General features: G+C 44.6%; 1 protein-coding gene across 1 annotated transcript in view; it reads right to left on the bottom strand.

The window, feature by feature from the left end:
• The window catches only part of PPM1D (protein phosphatase, Mg2+/Mn2+ dependent 1D), a 53,643-nt gene extending 51,534 nt beyond the window's left edge, over window positions 1-2,109 (bottom strand). The window contains exon 1 of the mRNA XM_032617091.1: window positions 1,400-2,109. Coding sequence (XP_032472982.1) covers window positions 1,400-1,871 — 472 coding nt within the window. The 5' untranslated portion in view covers window positions 1,872-2,109. The remainder of the gene's footprint in view (window positions 1-1,399) is intronic.
• Window positions 2,110-10,889: the final 8,780 nt, after the last annotated feature.

Here is a 10,889-nt window from a genome sequence, read left to right on the forward strand (position 1 = left end):
ACACAAAAACAAAACAAATCCGTAATAGGGACCTCTGGGATTGGATGGAAAACGCCTCCCACCGGTGGACTGGTTGTTCTATGAGTCAATCAAATAATTCCTGGCAGAAAGCCAGGCAAATAGAAAACAGACTTTGAAAGAAGCTACTCTACAACTCTATGACAATACCTTTTTAAAATGTTCTGTATTTAACCAACCTTTACACTCTTCTCTACGTCTGTCCCTCTGCTGAAAATAAAGCAACACTATTCTTCCATAAACCACAGGACTTTTAAAACGACAGAAGTAGTATTACCTTTTCTCTAAAAAAAAGATTCAGACCATTCATTCACAGCAATGGGTAAGCAATTATAACTCTGTATGATAACATATGTTGGGTACAGGAACATAGTCTGCTTTAGAGAACACTTAAAGCTTAGATGAAACTACAACTACACCAAATTTTTAGAAATGAAGGTCTCTCCTTTTGGCACATCAGTAATTCCTTACCTCTTGCTTCTTTGACGGGCAGCTACAATTTGCAAGTACTTTTAACTAGGAACTGTGGAGAACGACCTGACAGCTATTAGCTAAGTCAACTACCAAAGGGCGGGGGCGGGGGGGCGGGGGTGGAGAAGCGCACTCTTAAAAAGCCCTAGCCGAATTTAACACATCGCCTTAACCCGGCCAGTTTAAGCGGTAGGAACGCATTCTGCGCTTTTGTTTTTCATAAGCCGTACAAGCATAAAGATCTTAGAAACATTTCATGACCACCACAGCGAATTCCTTCCAAGACTTTAAGTCGCTAGATGATAACTTTTTAGCCTTTCTGAATTATCCAAAAGTTTACTCCAACTACCAGCCACCCAGGATCAATTCTGGAGGACTGACACCACCAGTAGGAGGCAACCGACAGGGACAAGTCCTTCAAGAGCGAAATTATGACAGATCGGAAGGAAACACTCTAATTTTTGCCGTCTTGTCTACAGCCATACAACCCTGAACGCACCCGATCTCGTCTAATTTTTGCCACCTCCCGCTTCCTTCGCCTGTCCCAGATAGCAACGTGTCTTCAGTTCATCTTTTGGCCAAAATCTGGCTCCAGGTTTCAAACACGTTTCCGCTGGCGGCCGCCAAAGTGAAGTCTCGAAGGGAGAGGACTGCTCCCCATTGATCCTTGGGGCGGGAGGGAAGTAAAGCGAGGAGCGTTTGAAGGGAGACAACAATCCTATCCTTCCCAAAGCCACTTTGTTTGCCCGCACCTCCACCGTGGAAAGAGCGCTGAGACCCAGAGAAGTCTTCCCTCCCATCGATTGACACTGAGAGCGCTCTCCGTGCTGGGGGACCACGGGACTGGCGCTATAAAAGGCCCCAAACTGCCTGAAAAAGAGGCGGGCGCCAAACAAGCCGAGGAACTTACCCAGTTTCTTCCACATGGCGAGATGACAAGCGAGGAAGCCTTTGCGGATGGCAGCGCACACCTTCGCCGGCTCAGAAGAGGTGAAGCCCTTCTGCTTCTTGATGAAACCCCACAAGTGCTCCCGGGCAAACTGTGCCGCCTCCCGCCCGCCGTGCCCGTCGCACACGGCGAAAAAGGCCACCGAGGAACGGCGGCGGCAGCAGCAGCCGGGAGCCGGCGAGGCCCCGGCGTCCGGCGGCGCGTCGCGAGCCTCTCGGGCTGCCACCGCCGGGCCTTTCCCCGAGATTTCGCCGCCAGGAAGAGCCAGCGGTGACCGCTGCGGAGGCAACGGCTGAGAGAGAGACCGCCGCGGCGAGGGCTCTTCTTCAGCCGTGGGCTCGGGCTCCACCACGATCTGAGTAACGTCCTCCATGTACTTCCTCCCGCCCTGGTCTGAGAAGACGCTCACTCCCAGAGAGTACAGCCCCGCCATGGCAGGCTGGCCGAGATCCCGCCGGTCCCACGCAGCCCGCCGAATGCGGCGGCGGGATATACACTCGGCGCTCGCCGGCTAACTATTGTTTATCTTCGACTACGCCGAGAAGGGGGAGGGAGCGGTCCCGGAGGTGGGGGGGGTGCACGATGTCCAGACTTGTCCGCCAGAGCTGAGCAGAAGCGCCAGGGGGAAAGGAGCAGACCAGCTGCGTCTGCGCAATGCGCCTCCGCCGGCTGCCCGCGCCCACCACACAAATCAGACGTTCTTCCCGGCTGACGTCACTCGGCTCTCTGGGCCCGACCAATCCGGAGTCGAGTTGGAGCGAACCCGCCCTCCGCCCTCAACCCTCGCTCCTCCCCGCAACGGCCGCCCTCCCTCCTCCCACCGTGGGCGCGGGGCCCGCGCGCGACCTGGCTGGCTTTCGCTTTGCAGTGGGTGTTTTCGCCCTCCCACTTTTCGGCGGGTGCTAAACGCTTATCTACCAATTTGATGTCACCTTTTTGCTCAATCCCGGGGATCATGATGCAGTCTGCTGCCCTGGGCATTCCGCTGCTCGCCTCGTGTGGGCTTGGGCCTCCCACGAGTGTAGAGAATCTGGGAGGAAAGACCTTCATTTCTTGAAGTTAAATGGCGGGAAACCTCACTTCGGAAGGTGGTTTGCGAAGAGGCTGGAAAAGGCATGCCACAGCTGAACTGGATTTCGGTGGGATGGATCCGACCGGGAGTTGAGAGAGCAAATCCAGTTTGTGTTAAGAAAACTTGGGAAATTTCCACTATCGGCTGCACAGTCTCGTTTCATATACCTGGGTATGTCGGAGACTTAAAAGGCTTAACTGTTTTTTTAAACATCTTTTCAGCTTTTGTTAAAAGTAGTACTTTTTCCGACGAGCCCTGGGTGCAGCATTTTCCTCCTTAGGTGGGATCAGAAAATAGCTTACAAAAACTACCCAGCGCTCCAGTGCTCCAACAGTTCGGTTATCTTCTCCTGTCTTCCTCCAGTAGGTTACAGTCTAAGCGCTAAAACCTTTGCACGGACTTCAACGGCATTAAAATAAGCCTCAGAGTGGGCAGATTGGTATGTTCTCAACAGCACACGTTCTTGTCGTGAATCAAAGTTCACTCTTCCAGTTTTGGGCCACATCACCATCAGCTCTCCTGGGTGCCCTTTCCTCTACAGCCTTGGAGTTATTTCAAATGGAATGATACTAGTTCTGAACTGGGTATGGGGAAAATGTTCATTTTTTCACATGTGACAAGAAATACAAATAGAAAAAAATCCTTATGCCAATAAACATATAAATAAAATCACCTGGAACTTCCCTGGTGGTGCAGTGGTTAAGAATCTGCCTGCCAATGCAGGGGACACGGGTTCGAGCCCTGATCCGGGAAGATCCCACATGCCGCGGAGCAAATAAGCCTGTGCACCACAGCTACTGAGCCTGTGCTCTAAAGCCCGCAAGCCACAACTCCGGAGCCCGCGTGCCAAAACTACTGAAGCCCGTGCGCCTAGAGCCCGCCCTCCGCAACAAGAGACGCCACCGCAATGAGTAGCCCGCACACCGCAACGAAGAGTAGCCCCCACTCGCCGCAACTAAAGAAAGCCCGCACACAGCAACAAAGACCCAACGCAGCCAAAAATAAATAAAAATAAAAATACAGTAGGTAGGGCTTCCCTAGTGGCGCAATGGTTAAGAATCCGCCTGCCAATGCAGGACACGGGTTCAAGCCCTGCTTCGGGAAGATCCCACATCCCGCGGAGCAACTAAGCCTGTGTGCCACAATTACTGAGCCTGCGCTCTAGGGCCTGCAAGCCACAGCTACTGAGCCTGCGCACCACAACAACTGTAGCCCCCGAGCCTAGAGCCCGTGCTCCGCAACAAGAGAAGCCACCGCAATGAGAAGCCCGCGCACCAAAACGAGTGGGCCCTGCTCGCGGCAACTAGAGAAAGCCCACGCACAGCAACAAAGACCCAAACACAGCCTAAAGTAAATAAATAAATTTTTAAAAATAAATTAAATCACCTGAAAATGTAGCAAGTCTGACTAGATCAATTAAATTGAAAATGTAATCAAAGATATACCCTACATCAAAATGCACTACTACACCAGATGGTTCCAGAGTGTAAAAACACTTAGAAAAAAATCCCAGCTTGTTTTGAAAGATAATCATAACCCTGTTATTAAACCCTAATAATTGTAACGCTGGAAGGATATCTGTAGACCATATTTTATAACTAAATGCAAAAAACCTAAGTGAAATATTAGCAATTCTAGTTCAGTACCCTCCATAACACAAGACCTGCAAGAGACAACAGTTTGTGTAGCTCTCTATATTACTCATCTTAAACAGCTTACTCACCTTCCCTTCCACTCCTAGAGATTACAAAAAGTTAATTCCATCATGCTCTATAATCCTTTTCACTCAGTCACAACCGGTAGCCTCCAGGTCATCCACCATTACCCTGATTAGCATCTCCATGGTACTCTCTACTTCTATTAATCTGATTCAGTACTCTGCTCTTTACCAATCATCCTAACCATTTCACTCCACCCTTCAGATTTCAACATCTTTATCAGCCATTTCCTCTTTATTCTTAACCTCTTCTCTAAATGTTCCATCCACTTCCTCTTCCAACTGAAAACTGGTTTGTCGCACAGCAAAACTACCTCCCTTAAAACTTTTCAAGTACAGGAGATAATTTTTCCTCTCACAGGTATTCTTATCTTCAAACCAACTGCTCTTGTTGCCCCCAAATCATTTCTCTTCCTTCCTCCTTCAAAAACCCAAGCTTGGGACTTCTGTGGTGGTCCAGTGGTTAAGACTCCACGCTCCCAATGCAGGGGGCCTGGGTTCGATTCCGGATTAGGGAACTAGATCCCACATGCTGCAGCTAAGACCCAGCGCAGCCAAATAAACAAATAAATATTTTTTAAAAACACACAAAACCCAAGTTCTTTTAACGTTAATGTCAGCTGCCACCACACCAACATGCTGTCACCTACTGATCCCTGTTAACTCCCCCTTCATTTGTTCATGGCTCACTGAAATCCTTTCTTCCACTATTTATTCTTCAAAATGTTATCTACATTTTCCATCCAATATCCTGGCTTCTCAGTTCCTCATCCTCCTCTTCATGATGCCAAGGCCTTGCTACCATTAAAGGCAACCCTTCCATTTGTATTCTAGATCCTGTCTCCTCACTCCTTCTCAAGAACTTTGCTCCACCAGTTATCCTTTCTTGCTCCTACCTCATCAATTTCTCTTTTTCTACGGGGTCATTTCCATCTTTGTACAAATATGTTCTGGTTTCTATCTTAACAAACAACAAAAAAACTACCTTGACTCCTGATTCTACCCAATTTCTCTGCTCCCTGTCCCCAAAAAAATTTTTAAGGAGTTGTCTCAGGGACTTCTCTGGTGGAGCAGTGGTTAAGAAGACTCATGCCAGTGCAGTGGACATGGGTTCGAGCCCTGGTCCGCAAAGATCCCTGCATCAGCAGGCGGACTCTCAACCACTGCGCCACCAGGGAAGCCCTGAAATGCATAGTTTAAAATTTTCTTTTATTACTGATATTTTTAAGTAATTTAATTTATTTGTTTATTTATTTATTGGCTGCATTGGGTCTTTGTTACTGCACACAGGTTTTCTCTCTAGTTGCGGTGAGCGGGGGCTGCTCTTAGTTACCATGCGGGGGCTTCTCATTGCAGTGGCTTCTCTTGTTGTGGACACGGGCTCTAGGCATGCGGGCTTCAGTAGTTGTGGCACGCGGGCTTAGTTGCTCCACGGCATGTGGGATCTTCCCGGACCAGGGCTCGAACCCGTGTCTCCTACCTTGGCAGGCGGATTCTTAAACACTGCGCCACCAGGGAAGTCTGATGACTACCAAATTTATATCTGCAGTCTGAACTTTACCCTGCATCCCAGACTCTGTATGCAACTGCACCCTTGACTGTTCCACACAGGTGTCTAATGTTAACATGGTCATAACGAATTCTTAATTTCTTCTCCATATCGCCTCCTCCCTTTCTTATCAATATCAATAAGCATCATTATCCACCAGGCTGTTCAAGCCAAAAAGCATCAGAGTTTTTTTATTCCTCTCTTTCCTCCATTCTCTCTCCCCCTAGGTCCCCCATCAATTTTCAATCCTTCTACTTCATCATCAAATCCTTTCGACTAAATCTTCGAAATCAATACTGAACCCACCACTTTTCACTACCTCCACCGCTACCATTCCATTCTAAGCCACTATTACATCTCAATTGGACCATTATGTTAGTCTCCTCACAAGTCTCCTTTCTTTCACTCTTGGACCTCTGCAGTCTTTTTTCCACTAACTACTATCATGATCTTTCAAAACCATGAATCAGATCAAGTCATTCCCCTATTCAATGGACTCCATGACTTCCCATCACATTTAAAATAATATACAAACTCCTTATGAAGGCCTACATGATTTATTTGGTCCCTAAATGTTTGAGACATTTTAAAAAATTAATTAATTTATTAATTTATTATTTTTGGCTGCGTTGGGTCTTTGTTGCTGCGCGCAGGCTTTCTCTAGTTGTGGCGAGTGGGAGCTACTCTTCGTTGCGGTGCATGGGCTTCTAGGGCCTGTGCTTCGCAACAAAAGAAGCCACTGCAATGAGAAGCACGCACACCGCAGTGAAGAGTGGCCCTCGCTCGCCACAACTAGAGAAAGCCTGCATGCAGCAACAAAGACCCAACGCAGCCAAAAATAAATAAATAAAATTAATAAATTTATTTTAAAAAATAAAACGTATCCAGAAGAGAAAATGGATGAGAATAACCAAGATGTTATTGAAAACAAAGAATATTAAGGAGACTAGTTGTCCCACCGATATCAGAATACTTTATAAAGCTGGGAGTAGCAGAGAAATGGCAAATGGACCAGTAGATAATAGAATAGAACAGAGAGAGTGCAGAAAAGGGTCAATATATACATGTGAAAAGAGAATATGATGGATGTAGCATTTCAAACAGTTGAGGAAAGGTCTGATTTTTTGTTCGTTTGTTTTGGTTTGGTTTTGGGGTTTGTTTTGTTTTGCTTTGTTTGGCCGCACCAGTGCCATGCAGCTCGCGGGATCTTAGTTCCCCGGGATGGAACCCGGGCCCTGGCAGTGAAAGCTCTGAGTCCTAACCATTGGATGGCCAGAGAGTTCCCAGGGCTGATTATTTATTAACTGACATTAGGACTCATGGCCATCCCTTTGTTGGGACAACTTGCCATCCCTGAAGGGGAAAAAAGGTGAAGTCCTTAACTCGGACAAGCTGTAAAATAAAATGGCAGGTAGATTAAAGAGATAAATTAAGAAAAATATGTGAAAGTGCAAGAAGAAACAATGAGATTTTTTACCTGTCAGACTGGCAAAAGCCTTTTAAATTTGATAATATGTAGGGCTGGGAAAGGTGTGCAGACACGCACTTTCATAAGCCATTAGCTTATTTCTAGTTTCAGTCCATATCAACTGAAATTTAAACTATGTATATCCTCTGACCTAGAAGTTCCATTGCTAGTAATTCATTATATGGGGATCTTTGCAAAAGGTACACATATAAGGATTTTCCCAGCAGCATTTTTCATGATAGTAAATGAATACATATTTCTTAAATGCTAGAAGAAAATACTGGGTAGAATATACTAAAATACTTGAACTTTTCTTCCTTATATTTCCAATGGTTTTATGTTTAAAATGTCCTTTTCATTTCTGAGATCAGTTAAATGGGACTAAAATTTCATGTTTTCTTCTAGTGTTTTTGTGGTTAAAGTGTTAAAATACCATTCACGTTTATTTGAAATTATTTTGACATGAAGTGGATTTGAATCTTTCAAGCAGGTATGTTTCCCAATGTCTTTTGTGAAATGACCCATTTTTTTAATCTATTGGTTAGTGACACTCCCATTATTAAGTATTAAGTTTTAATATACCCTTGGATCTATTTCAGTGTTAACTATTCTTTTTCACTAATTTGTTGATTTGGGAGTCATATATCTTGCTTTTAATTATTGAGTTCAAAATCTTCAAACATATACTGTAAAAATTAATCTTATAGGGACTTCCCTGGTAGCACAGTGGTTAAGAATCACCTGCCAATTCAGGGGACATGGGTTCCATCCCTGGTCCGGGAAGATCCCACATGCCACGGAGCAACTAAGCCCATGAGCCACAACTGAGCAACTACTGAAGCCCACGCGCCTAGAGCCCGTGCTCCGCAGCAAGAGAAGCCACCATAATGAGAAACCCGAGCACTGCAACGAAGAGTAACCCCTGCTCACCACAACTAGAAAAAGCCCGCACACAGCAACGAAGACTCAACACAGCCAAAAATAAGTAAAAATTAAAATTAAAAAAACGAATTAACCTTAGAAGAAATAAAAAACACTAATTAATTTGCTATTTTTTCTTCCTATGGCTAGTAAATATCAGTAATATCTACTAAGTAATTGTCCATTCCTCATCTATTAGAGCCACCCTGTGTATTTGGAATTATGAGATAGTGTCTCAAGAGGTTAAATTCTATAATCTTGCCTTTACTCTGATACTGTTGTTTTTGCAACTCAATATTTAACAAAATAGTCAGTCTAATCTGGCTACCACTGTCACATTCAACGTGTGCAAAGGCAAATTGGTAGGAGACACAAAATTAGAATCACTGCTGCCAGAGTCCCAGAGGTGTCAAACCTGTATGTGTTCTTAATTAGCCATGGAAATTCAATCTGTCGTGGTTTCTGCAGATAAGTAGTTTTGCAATCATTAGTGTGGACAGAGCATTCATACCTTTTCTCTTTATTTTTATTTATTTATTTATGTATTTATTTCTGCGGTACACGGGCCTCTCACTGTTGTGGCCTCTCCCCGTGCGGAACACAGGCTCCGGGCACACAGGCTCAGCGGCCACGGCTCACGGGCCCAGCTGCTCTGTGGCATGTGGGATCTTCCCGGACCGGAGCACGAACCTGTGTCCGCTGCATAGGCAGGCAGACTCTTAACCACTGCGCCACCAGGGAAGCCCACCTTTTCTCTTTAGATAGCTCTACTTACACATTTGGCCGTTTTTTTCTAAAGAGATCTAACCTACTCCTGAATTTATTATTGCTTTTCCTTGATGAAAAGTACCATTTTTCTCATTTTTTGAAAAGTTTAACAAAAGTTATTTCTTTAAATAATTTGGAAAAAGCAGGATTTTTTTTCCCTTGAAGTACTGTGTACTATCAGTTTTACTCAGCAGTACTGCTTACTATGCTTCTGGGGAGGTTTCAAGCTCCAAATTGTGTACCCTTCAGAATTAGAGACAAAATCAGAGAAGACCACCTTTAAGACAGAAACTAGTAAAATTTAAGCATTGCATTTATTTTTGGGAGCTAATATCATGATTTTGGTTTCTAAGCTAGGGTAGGAGCAAATTATTTTATTTTATTTTATTTTTATATATTTATTTTTGGCTGCATTGGGTCTTCTGCGGGTTTTCCCTGGTTGTGTCGAGTGGGGGCTACTCTTGGTTGCAGTGCGCGGGCTTCTCATTGCGGTGGCTTCTCTTGTTGCGGAGCACGGGCTCTAGGCTCGTGAGCTCAGTAGCTGTGGCTCGCAGGCTCTAGAGCGCAGGCTCAGTAGTTGTGGTGCACGGGCTTAGTTGCCCTGCGGCGGGTGGGATCTTCCCAGACCAGGGATCAAACCCTGTCCCCTGCATTGGCAGGCAGATTCTTAACCACTGCGCCACCAGGGAAGTCCCAGGAGCAAACTATTTTAGAATACTCTCTGCCTCCTCTGTGCTGAGCAGAACTGTAAGGCATAGCATTTTTTTTTTCACATTTTCTTCTTCCATCCAGTCTGTGGGACTTGAGTGAACTTAGAAGGGACTTCAGAACTGATTTTTAAAGGTAAACTATTTTTTAAAATTTATTTTATTGAAAATTTATTTTATTGAAATTAATACAGTGTTGTATTAATTTCTACTGTACAGCAAAGTGATTCAGTTATGCATATATATACATTCTTTCTCATATTCTTTTCCATTATGGTTTATCATGGGATATTGAATATAGTTCTCTGGGCTATACAGTAGAATGTTTATCCATTCTATATATAACAGTTAGCATCTGCTAATCCCCAACTCCCAATCCATCCCTCCTCTACTTCCCCTCCCCTTTGGCAACCACAAGTCTGTTCTCTATGCCTGTGAGTCTGTTTCTGTTTTGTAAATAAGTTCATCTGTGTCATTTTTAAAAATATTTATTTGGCTGAGTTGGGTCTTAGTTGTGACACACAGGATCTTCGTTGTAGTGCGTGGGCTTAGTTGCCTGCAGCAAGTGGGATCTTAGTTCCCTGACCAGGGATTGAACTCGTGTCCCCTGCATTGCAAGGGAGGCACCAGGGTAGTCCCTCGTGGCATGTTTTAGATTCTACATGTAAGTGATATCATATGGTATTTGTCTTTCTCTGTCTGGCTTACTTCACTTAGTATGATAATCTCTATGTCCATCCATGTTGCTACAAATGGCATTATTTCATTATTTTTTATGGCTGAGTAGTATACCATTGTATGTATGTACCACATTTTCTTTATCCATTCATCTGTCAGTGGACATTTAGGTTGCTTCCATGTCTTGGCTACTGTAAATAATGCTGCAATGAACATGGGGTAGCATGTATCTTTTCGAATTATAGTTTTCTCCAGATATGTGCTCAGGAGTGGGACTGCATGAGAATATGGCAACTCTATTTTTAGTTTTTTTAGCAACCTCCATAGTGGCTGCACCAATTTACATTCCCACCGAAAGTGTAGGAGGATTCCCTTTTTTCCACACCCTCTTCAGCATTTGTTATTTGTAGACTTTTTAATGATGGCCATTCTGACCTGTGAGAGGTGGTATAAAGGTAAACTATTAAATTACCTATTTTTGAGAAAGGAAGCTTGTATTTTTAAATGAATGTTAGCCAAATAGCAAGAACACTTAATACAGTAAATCCCCTACATACGAACATTCAAGTTG

The sequence above is a fragment of the Phocoena sinus genome, chromosome 20, assembly GCF_008692025.1.
Source record: "Phocoena sinus isolate mPhoSin1 chromosome 20, mPhoSin1.pri, whole genome shotgun sequence".
In the NCBI taxonomy this organism is placed as follows: domain Eukaryota; kingdom Metazoa; phylum Chordata; class Mammalia; order Artiodactyla; family Phocoenidae; genus Phocoena; species Phocoena sinus.